This window comes from Tetrao urogallus (genome assembly GCF_951394365.1).
Source record: "Tetrao urogallus genome assembly, chromosome: 19".
Taxonomy (NCBI): domain Eukaryota; kingdom Metazoa; phylum Chordata; class Aves; order Galliformes; family Phasianidae; genus Tetrao; species Tetrao urogallus.
The window spans coordinates 9,261,171-9,277,739 of NC_136832.1; the positions used below are offsets into that span (position 1 = coordinate 9,261,171).

A 16,569-nucleotide genomic window follows, 5' to 3' on the forward strand; every position below is an offset into this window, starting at 1 on the left:
AACTTCTAACATACAAGTTATTCACAGCATTGGGAAACCTTGCCAAGTGAGATTTCTCCAGTCAGTCCACATGGAGAAAAGAGAAAGGATTTCCTTTAAAAGGCAGAACCTAGGGTCTGCTGAAATGAAATGTAAAACTGTAAGTGGATTTTGGAGAGTGCATACATCTCTAAAGCCTGGGGCACAGGCTCAAGACAGAAGAAAAGAACTGTGCCATTTGATCAGCTTTACAACAGAGTAGCACTACTACACAAGTCTCTCACAGCTTTTATGGAGTGGAAAGCTGCAGTTTTTACTGTACCCAGCTAATCTAAGCTTGTCTGACCAGGTAAAACTCCACTCTCAGATTTAGCATCAAGAGCACTCACTCAAAGATAAATAAAAGAAGTTTTTAGTGGATGTAAAATGAAATAGCAAGCCTCAAACTGCCTAACACAACAAAAGGTCTCTTGTCCCTTTTTAGAAGGCGGAGTAAATCTTTGTGGGTTTGGTAGTGGTGCTTTGTTGTTTTTTCAGCTTAATTCTGAGAATGCAACTTCTCAAGCACGCAAGCTCAACAGCAAAGTTCTAATTTTGTTTGCACCTACGAGGCAAATACCAACTTTACACTCTTATTAAAAACCACACGGAAACAACATTCCCTAAAGCAAACGTAGTGAGAAGATGGATGTAGTGAAGTGTTTGACAGATAATGTGTGAGATTTATCAAGTGCAACTAGATAGTCTTCGAATTAAAAAGTCACCAACAATTACATTCCACTCAGTGCCAAGAGGAATGCATCGAACAATGTTTTCTTTGGCCACAGTTAACAAGGAGAAGGCAGAGAATAGCCTTAAACTAAGAAAAGTTACAAACACTACTTGCAGTACGCTCCTCAGACAAAAAAAAAAAAAAAAAAGAAGAAGAAAAAAAAAGAATGGTTTGGCACACGGGGCATGATTTTAAAAAGGCAGGATGTGTTAGAAAGTATGAGAGCCTAAAGATCACCACTGAAGTGACAATACAGAAAAAGGATTCCAAAGGCTTAACTTGTCAAGGAACCTCTTCTGAAACCACGTGTAAAAGTACACATGAAAGTGCTGGAAGAGAGAACTCTAGATGTGGCAGACAGTCAGAGATCCCACTAGGTTTGAGACATCTGGCATCAGTTGAAATCCATCACATTTCATTTGGGGATCAAAGAGTAGTGTTAAGTCTATCACAGGTTGAAACAGCAGATCCTAAACACCCTTTTTATCCCGGCACAAATTAACCCTTCTTCCTTGACCAGAAAACAGCTCCTTTTCATTAAAGATGTCAATCATAGATACTTACTGGCCTATGTACTTTAGAACTGAATTTGATCTAAAATTTCTGTAGAACCATGAACTTTTTATTATAAATCAGAAGTGCTCCCTGTGAGTAAAATGCCCAACGTGCTGCAGCACACTACTGCTTCCTTACAGCAAGCACCTCATGCTACAAACGCATCAGTTTGCAAAAACCAAGTCAGAGCCTGACGTGATTGCATGCTATCTATGACTACAGTGCCAAATCTGTTTCGGGATTCCCAATGAGCATTTAGACTGATTTAGCTATTGGACAAATAAACACATTAAATGCAATAGTGCTTGACTCTCCACTGCAGAAATACCGTGGATGATCCTGACCACCAGGCATCCCATAAATGTGACACAAATTAGCAGAAAAGACTCTGGTCCTTTAGCTGGCTGGAATGCCCAATTTTTATTTACAAAATATCCTGCAGTCAGTTCAAACAAATCATTAAGTAGGAGATTGCTCACTATCACTTTATTCTCTGAACACTTGGGCTGCGGGACCAATGAATTTTAAAACACCCTGAGGTGAATTACGGTCAGGTAAATAACACAAGAACTGTGTGGGTGTGAAGGAAGATCTGTCCCTTCATCAAGCATGTTGATAAACATCTGTGGATGTAACTTAAGGTTTCTATTTCAGATACACACGCAATCCAGAGAACGCTGATTCCACAGCGTCTTTTCTCCTATTAATTCAGTGTGGCTGAATCATGATTTCTCTTGAAAAAACAAGCAACAATCATCAACTCATGCAGCTTTTGCAGCAGTTTTCCCTCTCAGAACAGCCTGTGCTTCTCCAGTTACTACCACATAACCTGAGGGTTCCTGCCAGACCTTGATATTTGAAGTAGGAAATGGCCATGTGCAGGATTGGTCTCACTCCTAAGATGCGCTCTCTAAACTTTCTGACGGCAACAAAGAAGTGCTCCACTTGTGGAAAACCTCTCCATCCTGTACTTAACTACCTCCTACTTTTTTGATGCCAGGGACCTTGGTTTTCCCAAGGGTGATGCGCTAATTCTTTTTGTATAAGCACTAAAATGTACGTTTCCAAACCAGTCAGCCAGGGCCAAAGGTAATAAAAAGTGATGTGATTTAATTATTTCTGTAACAGTTGTTCAGCAAGTAAAGGAGGTGTGACATGAAGCCCTAATTAAGTAAAATTTGTTTCTGGTCAGTAGGTAAGAGCAGTGAACTAGCTGGACTAAAATGCAGTACTCTTAGCGTTATCTCATTCCACTGGTAGCAATACATTAGTATTATTAGAACCCGACATTTTTCATTGTGATCCTTACCACTGATATTTCACAGAGGTGTGTTACTTGCCAACAAGATTAAAGCTTTGGTAAAATCTTCCAAACAACTTCCTTTAACACACCTTCATTATCCTTGGAATACACTAGAAGACAGTTGCCTTGGGTTGGCGATGTAGAGGGAAAAGGAGAAAGGAGGGTTGTTCATTTGTTTTGGAGTGTGTTCGTTTTTAAAGATTTATTTATTTTGGCAACATTTACCCTAAGCTAGGTGTGGAGGATGGAACAAAGAATGATACCACATGGGAAATAATTTAAAATGACAGATAAAATTTTAAGTGGTCTAACTTTCTTCAACTAATGTATCAATTAAGCATCTTTTATTTGCCCATCCTTACTTCTATCTCTTTCCCAAAAACCACTTTGAGGATTCCTCTCTCCCTCTGCACATACTCCTCCTGCCATTCATTTTGCTTTTTCCTTCCCTATACAAAACAGGAATGCTTAGCTGTATCATAGCAGTGCTCCTCAGCCAACATGCTGGGGCCTCTGACTGCGCTTCCCTGAGTGCAACATCCATGAATTCAGATCCTTAATTTTACTACTGCTATGATTAAAAGCAGCAGGCAGCAGACTGAGATGAAACAAGAACAAAGTACTTGTTGCAGAGGAGCAACTCTCAGATAAGAGCACAACATTTATTTAAATACCTTCAGGAAATATACAGAATAACTCAAATCTGTGGTAAACTCAATCTAGGGCAACAAAATCATACCTTTCCCTTGTTCCTGCACATCTCATTATAGTTTTTGGAGTCAGATAACACTTTTAGACAGCCATCTAAAGAAGATCCCATTATAACCAGTGAAGTGAAACATGCATCTCCAGAGCAGGATTTGCCTGGTCTCCAGGGTATAGTCAGAAAGTGAATCACATTCTGGAGCCTTCTCCTAGCTTATCCATTTCTAACACTGCTGTAAAAACTGCGAGTGAGTTCTGTGAGAGTCTGTGCATGACTTGTTGCCACCTTTGGAGAAACAGAAAGTACCTTACAGCACCAACCATGCCATCACGAAGGTGATAAACTGCACACAGTGCCAGCTGGAGCGTCAGGACTGCTGCGCTTGTGAAGCTGCACAAGTAGAAGCAAGTTCACAGATTTTCTTAGAGGTTATAAACTTTCAAAAACAAATGTTAAAAAAAAAAAAAAAAAAGCAACTGCACATAGGACTACATATGTTTAGCATGACTGTAGTCACAGAAAAATTTCTGTTCTGAGCAGAACTGGAAGAGTTGACAAAAAGCACACACAGAAATAGCTCACTCTGAAAGGCATTAATCCATTCATGTAGATTTGAGAGCTTAAGACACATTACCTCCTTTGTAACATCATAGGATGGCAACTCCCCCAACCTGCTGCAGCATGTCTTCCAGCAACTCCACAGTCGAGGCCCCTTCCATGCCCTCCCCAGCTCCATGATCCCCGCTCCCACAGCACAACCCAGAGCCGCATGCTGGGGTGGCACAAGGAAGCCCACGCTGGGAGCACTTCGCTTCCTGCTCAGGATCAACAGAAGGCACAGGCAGTGGAACATTAAGAGTTCAAGTGAAATGCACATTTCTCTGTTCTACAGTTTTGAACTTGAGAACTACTATGCTTTTCTGTCAACAACTTTCTCGCAATAGCACTTTGGAACAAACTTCCTTTGGCAAAGTAACAGCAGCGATCCACTGGTGCAGGTTCTAGAGTAAGATTTGGAAGCATTTTACTATTACGCTCCTCATAATTCAAACTCTGTTTTGCGTCTCCCTTTACAGGCTATTGTTGGCCAGATGGAAAATATTAAGGAAAAAGGATTGCAACTAAATCATTCGGCTGTAGTCTGCTGCCAAAAGGCCCCAGGCTAACTACAAGCAGATTTGCAAGCAGGCTCTGCTCCGTTACAATCTGAGATCTGGCACATCCTTTGCCCTGACTAACAGCAGGAGGGCACAGGGCCAGCTGAGAGCAGCTACTGTGCCAAACAGACTGTGCAGGTCTTGCTGCTTGAATGCTTCCACAGAAAGGGAGAATCGATGGGACTCTTTTGTAAACAACTCCCTGTACTTTCTGGCTGCTACTAACTTCAAAAGTGGTATAAATTTATCTCCTACAAAATAAATGCGAATACACAGCTTAGGCTTATTACCAAATCAAGACAGAAATAAACAACAGTGTTAAAGCACAACATCTAAGCTTTCAACTACAAATAATTATGCATAAATACACATATATAATGAAGAACATTTTTTCCTCCAACAAACACTAAGAACAGTGAAGAATGACTGAACAGTAGCCAAATAATGTGTTCTTATTAATATTCTTTGCAACCTCTTATTTACAAGAAGGTAATTAAGTTCAATGATTGGAAAATTTACTCTCAATGCTTATTTCTAAGATACGTATTTCCCAGGGCACCCCTTTTGTTCAGCTCATATATTCAGTTATCAATCAGCAGGACAGGCTTACCTAGGATGTTCAATGAAGAACAAAAAAAAAAGAAAGAAGATATTTTCCTAATACTAACCAACCATCTCAGGCATTCAACGTTTCCAGATGTTCCTTCTTTCATAATCTGCCCCTACTGGAGCACACCAGGTATGGCCTTCCGGAAGGGACAGGGCTGTGCGTGTCTCAAGGCAGCAGACTGGTTGGCTTTTATACTTCATAGTATTTAATATTAAAAAAAATCTTGCAATAAAGATCAGACCTCAAACTCGATGGATACAAATCAGAGCTGTTTGCAGTGAGAGAAACGCACATTTCAAACACCATCGTCATCCAGTCTCATGCAATAAGCATTGGCAGAAGGCCTTCACATCCCTATCTCAACCATGGGGCAGAGCAATGAGGGTGTGCATGGCAAAGCAGAAGAGAAGCCAAAAATGGAAATACTGGATCTCTCAATTCATTGAAAAGTAACATTACCAGTGTCCTTCCTTTACGTAGAAGGACCTCAAACTCTTTCGGAACATCTGTCATTACAGAAAAATCCAGACTTCAGCACTTGCAGAATTCTGTCTTCCTCAATCTTTTTCTTATTTTCATTAGTATCACATATGACAGCACAACTTGCCATTACTTCTAAAGGTCTCAGTGAAAATCAATAATACTGAAATGTACACAAAAATTAAAAGAAGAGTTGAAATGGCTGGACGAAGAGAGTATGTTTTCAGGTGGGTTTATTTTGCCACTATGAAGAACAACAGAAGCCGAATATAACACAGTAAAGCACACTGTGGCATGCTAAAAACAACGAAACCTAGAAACACCTTACTGCAAAAGTCTGTCCATTTCTGCCAAGGCATACAAGGAGCTTGCCATTTTTATCTGCGTGGTTTAGCAGGGTTCTACTGTATTTAAATTTCAACAAAAATATTTAAACCAATTCAACCTTACTGCAAAATTTCAAGCTCAGCGAGCAAAGCTTTTAACAGATCCACTGTACTGGACATCCACTGTGACACCATAATGAAAACTCTAAAGCTTTTCACTGAGTGTCACTTTACAAATTCCCTATTGACTTGTTTTTTATCAAGTACATCTAGTTGAAAACAAGAAATTATTATTTAGGAGTTCAGTGGAATCGACTCATTTCAACGTTGGTCTTAAAACATCAACAAAATGCACTTCTACAGCTACCATTGTGATGTTGCATGCAATTTCAAGGACAAGAAATAAGAGGAAATACTGTACACACCTTACACCTTAATAGAAAAGAAAATGCAATCCACATGTAGAATCAACAGGATTCTTTAAGTCTCCTCTTGGTTTGTGACACCAAGCGCTTTAGGAAATGCTCACATACAGAACTGTTTATACACAACTCACATATCTGCACACAGACGTAGCAGCCGGCACATCCTTACGAAATACACACCCACACGATATTAATTTTGAGTAATTATTAAGAACAACAACAATAAGAGGACCAATGAGAGCTATTATGAAATTCTATTGGAGATTTTTAGCAACGGGACATAAAAAATGCATTATTAAATGCTTTTCCCTGTTTAAGACTATTTTAGTAAGCATATTTTATTCAGCATCGCAGGTATTATCATTTTAGAAAGCTAAAATAACTCTAGAGACACTTCATAAAGCTTTTTAAAAGAACAAGAAAAGATATTAAGGCTACCATGAAGGCTGCCATTCAGACCTGAGAAACAGTCTGTGATATAGCAGGGATGAAAATGAAAGCAAATAAGCAGATATAATTAAAAAATGTTATTCCCCCTATTCCTCCTAGCTACATTTTAAAATAGCTCATCTCTATCTTCTAAGATTGGTAAGGAAAACGAGAAAAAATTACAGGAAGTTTAGAAAACCATACTGAAAACCATATCAGAAAAGAAACACAAAGCAGATAGCTGAATTTAATTGATGTCAAGCTCTCCTTCTACTAGGTTCATCACATTTCCGTACATATGCTGACAAGTAACTGAAAATAAAAACCAGTGTTTGCTTAAGCAAATCAGTGGGGGTAAAAACCCTGAACTTTTAAGATGTAAACTGTTTTATAAACACGTCAAGTTAAAGCAAAATGCCTGCAACAACTGCAGACCCTCTGCAACCCTGCACACCACATTCATGGAATTCTCACATTTTCTAAGCCACTTTAGATCCATTGCCTCTCAAACACAGAAGAGGAAGTCTAACTGTTTTCCTACAGTTCTAGCCTGTAACTCCTGGGAAGGAAGGTGGGACCTGAGCAACAAGTCTTACTCGCCTTTTTCTCTATAAGGTTCATGCAAAGAAACTGAGAAAGAATCCTCAACTCTTACAATAAATGGATGTGTTCAGTTCACAGCCAAAAGGAAATTTAAAAAAAAATAAAAAAAAAAATCCATGAAGAAGGCAGACAGAGGCTCAATAACAACATTTTTATTAGGTACAATTTTCTTGTACTGTTGAATCAGAGGGATCCAATTTCTCATGACTTATACATGCACTTTTTGTGGCCTCTGCCAACGTGTAATGGAATCAGTTTGCTATTTGCTTTCATCTCTGAAGCATTTTAAGAAGTACAGGGATTCCAGGGTCGATACAGAACAAAGACCAAATAGACTGTCCAAAAAGTGTCTTGTATCATTTGCAGCCATTACCAAACACGTTTTTGGAAGGCTTAGAAGTATTGTACAGACAGATATGGAAGTAAAACACTGATTTTCTGTATTGTCATTTTATTTAATACATAACTATGGTAAATCCTTATAAGACTGGACCTTCTTTTTTTCTTATTTATTTATGTAGGGACATTTTTTTCCATGTCCATGCAGAAATCTTAACAGCAAAACAGGCAAGGGAAAGAAGTGAGGATAAGTAAAATAAAAAAATAAAGGCAAACATCTCTGCTCTGGGCTTATCTACAGTCACTGCTTGCAGCCTGGGTCTTGTAATTACAGCTTTGAAACTAGCAAAAAATACTTCCTCTGGCCCTAAACAGTTAACAACTCATTTCTGCAGCTGCACAGTACTTCTGCAGTAATAGATAGTACTGCGACTGCTGAGGACTGTGACTTTTCCCCCTAAGTTTAATATGGTTCAAAATACACTAAACTAAACAAAAGCTATACCAAATTAAATATAATCACAAGAATTGCTGACTGGAGTCACTGATGGTTATAGAACAAATCCTGGCAGTCCTGTGCCACGTTGCTCTCCATGCAAACCCCCTTCCCAATCTTCCAGTTCATTCCAACATACTCAAAATACAGCTCAGTTGTCTATATATGCAGAGGTGACAAGGGTAAAAAACAGGAAAACCAGTGACAGCAAAGTACTTTTTTTGAAACCAATGCCTACAAAAACATAACCAGGTTGCAGATCTGTGACAGTAGAGCACGAATTCAATGATGATGCACACTGAGGAGAGGGGGCCAAGATCTTATGCCTTCAGTAGAAAAGGAGGTCTGCCAGGGGAAAGCACTTTCCAATTTCTTCCATTACCCCACTTCTCCATGCTAAGACAACAACTAATACTGGTGTACGTAGCCCTGTCCTTGACAGAAATGAGGTTGATTGACATTTTTATCATTTCTTTGAAGAACAAAAGAAACACTGTGAAAGCTATTCCAAGAGACATCAACCTTATGAAGTTGCTCTTGCACAAAATCAACCCTTTAAGAAATACTTCAACCAAAACTGTAGTATTTGGGCAGTTAAACATCGCAGGTTGTTCAAGGGGTATTGAACCAACATGATTTTAACCTGCAGAAGAGAAACAGCTTAAAGACTCATTGTAAATCAATTAAGTACTTCTAATCCCAGTTTAACAACCAGCTGCTCTGTGATTCTTCACAAAGATAATGCTTTTTGCATACTTCTATTTTGCTTGCAATTAAGCAAAATTTGAATTCTCCCTCCTGCATCCTTTTTGTACCTATCTATACCTAATGATGAGAATATCAGCAACATAACTTAGTCATGTGAAACGACATTCTACTTCAAAAATATAACTGAAGCCAAGTGAGTTGTCGCACAGAAGACCACATAAGGAATCACATCATGAAATCACCTCAGGATGCACAAAATCCACCAAAGTGGAAAAATTTATAAAGAAGTAAGTGGATAAGGCAGAGGACTTGTAAACTCAACACTTCATAGTGGGGTAATTACATTTTTAAGTACAAAAACACCAGGGGAAAAAAAAAGAAAAAGGACAACATAAAGGACAGTCAGAATTATAAAAATCCAAGTGTCCTTTTCTATTCCCCCCTCCCTCCGCCCCCCAAAGCATAAATTTCTGGTCTTATCAGTGGAGGGGAAAAATTCTACAAGAGAACAGGACAATTCTTTCATAATTTATACATACATACATACATACATATATATATATATATATAATTTTTTTTTCCCCAATCTCTTTCCCCAAGATAATTGAAAGATGTGAAATAGAAGTAGCATAATAGATTTGGGATACTTTTTCTTTAGATTAGAAGCTATCACAACAGAAGTGCGTTACATTTTGGAGGCACATACACAAACAGTGGTATACAGGCCCTTAAAGCTGTTTGTCCCCTATGCATCAATGCCCTGCCAGTTGGCAAGCCTGAGCCAGGAAGCTGTCAATTCCAATCAAGTTTAGGCGATGCAGTCCTATTAAAGAAGTCTTGCTGGTTAAGGGGCGTCCACTGTTTCCAAAGCATGGGAAGAAAAAAAAAGGGGGGGAAGGGGGAGGGGAAGAGAGGGGCTTGAAGGAAAAAAGGGCTCTGCTTTCCTGCTTTCCTTAGATTTGAGCTGGCAACTTTCACTGACTAGAGTTTTCAAGGAGCTATGAATGAGCTTAACAAAGGAGTTCTGTGGCTAGTTTCTGGCTGAAATCCATGTCAACAGTTTTTAAGGTCACAGGTCACACTAACTAACATTTATTCCCAGCAGACCCTGCTCTAAACACAAGCTGTAAGTAGTACAAATTTGGAATTTTTCTGTAATCCCTTGAGATATTCCTGATCCTTCCACATGTTTCTGCTCAATTAAAAACAATTCTCACTTTGCACCACAAGAGAGGCCCCTGCTCAGAAATCTTATTCTATCCTAAGAATAAATGGACAAAGACCGCAATCAAAGGAAAGGAAAGGGGGGAGGAGAGGAACTCACAACAAATCACACCAAAAACCTCAAATAACTCCATACAGAATCACATTCAGTTAGTTACATTTTCTGCCATCTGCCACAAACTATTATAGATCCATTTCTTTTTATCTTAGAAAAAGAGTGGTGCAGAGCTTAACTATTTTGGCTGAAAGGGATTTCCACACCAACGTTTCTGCATTTCACTTCAGAAGAATGATTTTTTTTTTGGTACAAAAGGCTGAATACCCACTGAAAACTTCAAATCTAAATCTGAGTTCCACATGGGTATAGCACATTCTTACACCAGTAACTGGCCACTAAGTTGATGAACCAAGGGAAATCTATGCAAGGTTTTACCTTATTTTTTTAATTTTAACAGAACATGAAGCAATATAAAAGCCATAAGCTTAAGTTATTAGCACCCTTTCAAGCAATTACAAGTAGGTGCTATAGCTAACAGCTTAACAGAAAAAATAGAAATTCTACTAGTTAATTAAAAAAAAAAAACCACAACCACAAGGTTCCTATCGTAACGATAGGAATGAGAGAATTCTTGCTCACAGTTCCATCGGTTGACTTCCAGCACACACGAGCCTCTGGGCCAGCACAGCCTCTCCAGCAGCACGCACCTCCCTCGTGGTGTCAAAGCAGTAATTATCACCGTCTCGTTCACGCACCCATGACCATGTCCTCCCCTCAGAATGTTTCATTATTATTGCTGCAACCCTTTCAGATAGAAAGGTAAAACCCAGCACGTAGGCAGGCAGCGTCTGACCGAGAAGTGATCCTGTACGGCCCGGCAGTACTTACCTAACACCTTCCAGAGCTGCTTTTATGTTATCTGAAGCAAAGAAACATTTCAAATTAAATATGGGATTAAATTGAGCAAAATCACATTTGTGTAGAAACGGCAGTTAAAACAGCAACATCACCTGCTTAGAGCTGCCAGAGCTCTATGGAGTTCAGCTTCTGTGGGAGTGGAGCACTACAGCAGATGTTCTGTCTGCTTTGCAATTCAAGAATGAATAAAGTACAATGCTTTCGTGACATCCCAGAAAATATATTTAAACGTAATCAGTAAAGTGCAGAAGTTTACAGATTTTGGTACTGTACATAGCAGTAATCCAGTCTGCATTAACAATTTAGTTGTGTTCTTACACAGCCTAGTAAAGTTCTTCAGATACATAAAAACCAAATTCAAAAATCTTCTGAAAACTATAAAGTTGTCAGTTTTGTAAAGATTCTGCAGTAAGGGTAAAAAAAAAAAAAAAAGGTTGAGTTATCAATATTTTAGGTTTTCTTAAAGCAGAACTTGTTCTTCCAGAGCTGCCAGGAGCCAGAGTCTACAACATGTTCAAAAAAAACTTCAGCTGCAATGAAAACTTACATGTATTTTTAATTAATACCTTTCTCAGGGGGAAAATAAATAAATAAATAAATAAAATTCCACTCTTCAACGTCTCCCAAGAATTTAAGCTTCACACACTTAGCAGCAGCTTCATAGCTTTATAATACATTGTCTTCATACATCTTCAGATCATTCAAAATACTGTAAGAAACGTACTTAGAAACAGTGTAAGCACTAACTAACATGCTTGTAACACCTGTAGCTCTGAGGTTTTCACTCTGCCACCCCAGAAGCAAACCATAACCAAAAGCGTCCCTCAACCTAATCTTCAAGAAACCAGACTGTGAAATGAAGCACAGCACTACTTTTGGTACACTTACTGACACTAACACAAATTGCTTTCCATACTGTTTTCCGACCAAAACAATATTCAAATCCATCAGTGTCTCTGCAGCTAGAGTTCTAGAGGTAGAAGTTAGCTGAAGGCACGAAGCCTGCTGAGCATCAGCACCCACAACACAACGAAAAGCCGGCTTCAGCAGAACTCTGCACAGAGGGTTGCTAGAAATTTGAAGAGATCAACCAGCAAGGAGACTAAAAGCAATGATGAAATTAAAATTGTGTCAACACGCAAATCCTTAGGAATCAGAAGGTATCTGTATACTTAAAGAATACAAGAAAGCAGAAGGTTATGGAACTATATTTTCTTTCAAGAACAAATTGTGTACATCTTTGACACCATTGAGGTTAATGAAACTTTTTCACCCTATGAAAGAGCATTTCATCTACACACACACAAAACTTTAAAAACATGAGAAACACGAGCATACCAATTCCAGAACAGAAGTTGGGACATGCCTGATAAGTGTTAAAAGGATGCCCCAGAACTGTATGAGAAGCAGAGTATGGAATTGTCTCTACGACTTTTTTTTTTTGTAATAGAACACTACAACTCATCACTGAATTCAGAACTATTTGTACCACTCACCCTCAAAAGCCCATTACAAATCTGATGCACAGTTACACTAAAGCAAATCTATAAAGACAAATCAAAGAAAAAACACATAAAACCAAAACAACAGCAAAACCCACAAAAACAACAAAAAAGTTTCAGCACCTTAATGCACATCCACAAGGATTTATTTGAGCCAAAATCCTGAAGTCCTTAAAAGGCATCTTAAAAAGAAGAACTCTTTAGGTACTGAAATCTTCTTATGATATTAAAATCAGATTATAACTCAGGATTTCACAGCTTCGACACTAGCTCTCAACACTCTATGCATTCACCATTTGGAAAGGAAAAATATTAAAAAGCACATCTTAAAGTTTTCTAATACATTGCACTGAAAAAGGCAGTACAAAGTACCAATTTGACCAAAACATCTTGATGTGTGGTGGATGAGCTTCTGGGCTTTTTTAATTCACTTCACCTTTTAGAGCCTCAAAAAACCCACCGGACCATCTGCGACAATTGTTCTGCGCTTTTGTTCGCCCTCTGCTGTCTGAAATGCAGAAAGTAACCCTCATACACAGAGCCGTGCAACTCAGGATTCAAGCAGTATCAGATCACTGCAGTTTTGTTTTTAGCTAAAAATCAAGGGGGGGGGAAGAGGAAAAGGAATATGAGAGATAGTCGATGGCTCTACGTTAAAGGAAAACCCCAGAACACCTAAACAATGCAGGTTCTCAACTTACCAACCAGCTATTTCCAGAAATGTGCATGTTGATATCCATACAAGAACAAAAGAGATTACAGAAATATATAAATATTAGGAAAAAATATGTTGCCATTTCTTGCAACAATTATGAAAGCTATCTTGAAAGCAGATTATTAAAGAGTAGCAGTTAAAATAGCCAAAGGACTTACAGTGTAAAACTGAATTGGCTTTCTGCTGGCCACAGGAGCAACATCCATGATGACAACATTGCTGCTATTGAACTCCTAGGAGTGCCTTACTGTACTCTGCACACACACAAAGAAGTGTCTGGATCACTTCACATCTCAAGGTCAGGGCTACGACTTCTGGCACTCTGAGAACTGTCACAGCTTTCAACTGTTTCCAAAGTTCTGCTGACATTTTTTTAAAGCACAAGCTGAATGAAAACAATTTCCTTTTTCTGTTCCTCTTCTATGATGAACCAAAATACCAGCCATTTTCCACCTCCAAACCCTTTTGCCATGCCCAGATACACCAAACCTGTCACTGATAAACAGCTGAATGTTATCTCCAATAACAAACAATATTGCTTAATTCTTATTTTGTCACTGAGCACAGCAAGGAATACCTGCAGCTTGCAGACATCCAGTTTTCCACTGAGTATCTACCGGAGACGCAGCATGTGCAATTCTAACAGAATGCTGCCAGCAATCTCCAACAAAGCACACTGAGGCAATGTAATACTTTTAACTCAGAAACAGTTTAGAAGTAAAAAAATTGAGCAGACTAGTTCAAAAGTGCTGAAGCAGGCAGGAAGCTTCAAGTAGAGGAGTCAAAAAAGTTTTCAAGACTCTTGGTGAGGATCGCACGCATTTGCTGGGCTTAGCGCTCAGAGCCCACTGGTTACGCAGCAACTGCTGGTGGTGAGAAAGGTCTGCCTAGACTTAGATGGTGCAGGTGTAAATGCAATCATTTTGTCAGCAATAAAAAAACAGAGTGGAAACCACACGCACTCCCACACTTTAAACAACCTATAATTTAAAAATAAACCAAGAAGCATTCTTTTCATCTTCACTTGCTTTTACCATAAAATTCGCACTTGCTTCAGCATATTTTGATGCACCCATTCACAGCAGCATCCTTATGAATTAAAGTAACTCTGTTATTAAAACTAAATTATTAGAATTGTATAATCCTAATTATTTCTAATTTCATTCATGAAGGACACCAAGAAGATTCACATTAGCAATGGCTGCTGCAGTTCTGGGAACAGAGAGAGTAAATCCATACGATGCTTATTTATATTCTTCATTATCCTACAAAACTTACATTCATTTGCATTAAAGACGATCTTTCATTTTCTCATTAGTCCACAGGAGAATGAGACAACAGGAATGAAGCTGAATCCCAATTCACCTACTGCTGTTCCTGCATTGGTTTGGCTGCTTCTTTTAGTTGGTCGAGTTTTTATTTTTTTATGTTAGTTATGAGTCGAAGCAGAAGGCATTTAGCTACAACATAACTCCTCCATTTCTTCTTGGCACTCACTCAACATAAGGGAGCTGACAGCAAAGAACTCTTATCCAGGAGAGATCAAGAATGGACTCATACTAATCGTTTAGACTCATTTCTTAAACTGCATCTACCCTTTTATTCATCATTAATCAAGAAAAGTTACTCTATGTAACCAGGCACTCCCCACACAAGCAAATCAGTTCCCTGTCTGCATAGAGGAACTAGGGAAATACCTCTGTCTTCCATATCTGGTTCACACTGCTGCACTGCCATCGCTGTAGCTTCTAATGGTTGAAAATACTAAAGAAAGGATGGAATGAAAGAAACTGCTGACAAAGCACCTGTCATCCCTCCTCCCACACAGATAATCAGTAATTTTGGTAGACTTCACACTATTTTTTCCAAATGCTAGACCTCAGCAATGAAGGTCTAGTTAGCAGATCTGTGCTGCCAGTGTAATGCTGCAGTACAGGACAGTGAACAGTCGATATCTTTACAAGTCACGAGCAAAAACAAGCTGCACAAATGTACTCACGTTAAATTACACACAACAATCAAACTATTTCACAGCATTGCTGGATTCAACTCAATAAAGGCAGAAATGTCCTTGCACTGGACAGCTTCTCTTATATTTTGCAACACCATCTCCAAAATACTCCAGGAGTCGTATTCAATAACACACATGCAAGAAGGTCCCGTTCTGCCATGTGCCACATGCAAAACTCACACGCCAAGGACAAGTTCCTCTCTTTCTTACACTGGATTCTCCCATGTGAAGAACAAACCAGAAACAACTGAGACAGATGTTTACAATCACTGAGAACAGGGTCCTCGTTCCTGACTGCTTCAACACCATCCAGTCACCCGGCTGGCTCTTCACACAGCTAAATCTCAACTCTCTTTGTCTAGGTCACTGCGCCAAAACACGAAAAAGAAGACGACGGATCGATAAAAAAAACAATAAATAAAACCAAAGGCAGGGTAGCAGGTAGAAATCTTTATTTCCATAGAATTTTTAATGGAACTAACATATGGATAGATATGAAACCTTATTGTACCTGCATCAATTCTTGTGAAAAATGTAAATAAAAATCACAGACTATTTCAACATGTCCATAGGTGATCATAAAAGCTGGGCTAGAACTTCTTAGTCTATACTACACAAAATGCATTGCTCCCACCTTCAGCCATCCATCTGTATATGGCAAACACTACAAAACCCTCAGCATAAAGCTCATACACATAAACTTTCAGAACACAGACAGCATCAGCACTGAAGACATTTCCTCCGCTACCAGCAGATGCATCGTTAATAAAACTTGCATATACAAATGTCCACAAAATGTCTTACCAAGATCAGTTCTGACAGCAAAAGATAACATGTCATTATGCAATCTCATAACAAATTACTGCAAAGAAACATTGATTTTTTTTCCTCTGTATCATTAATTCAAGAAAATTGACTACAAACAAATATAATTATCTACAGAAGAACTCAAAGTGCAAGACATCTTGCAGCACTTCTGCAAAAGAGCAGTGACTTTGAGGACTAGACAGGAAAGTAATTTTGAACAGCTGGAAATTATAATTACAGTGTAACAATGCAAAGTCAAAACACTGTTTCCCTGTCTGCCAAAAGCTAAACCACAGACTTACCTTAAGATACAGAAGCAGCTTTTGGCCCCAGAAGATAAGCGACAGAACCCAAACCTCTGTTTGCTGTCAATGTCTGTAAGGACAAATGTAAAGTTCTGTCCAACTTGGCTAACTGCATGGCTGAAAATAAAGAGAATAAAAAGGAAAAACTTAATGCTGAGCTAACTTCAAGTCAAAGGTATCCACCAATCCAAGTACGCAAGT

General features: G+C 38.8%; 1 protein-coding gene across 6 annotated transcripts in view; it reads right to left on the reverse strand.

Moving 5' to 3' along the window:
- DENND1A (DENN domain containing 1A) overlaps window positions 1–16,569 on the reverse strand; it is a gene marked incomplete at both ends in the record, with an annotated part of 170,509 nt that overhangs the window by 107,566 nt on the left and 46,374 nt on the right. For all 6 annotated transcript variants that reach the window (XM_079544662.1, XM_079544661.1, XM_079544660.1 and 3 more), the window contains one exon: window positions 16,366–16,485. In XM_079544662.1, coding sequence (XP_079400788.1) covers window positions 16,366–16,485 — 120 coding nt within the window. The remainder of the gene's footprint in view (window positions 1–16,365; window positions 16,486–16,569) is intronic.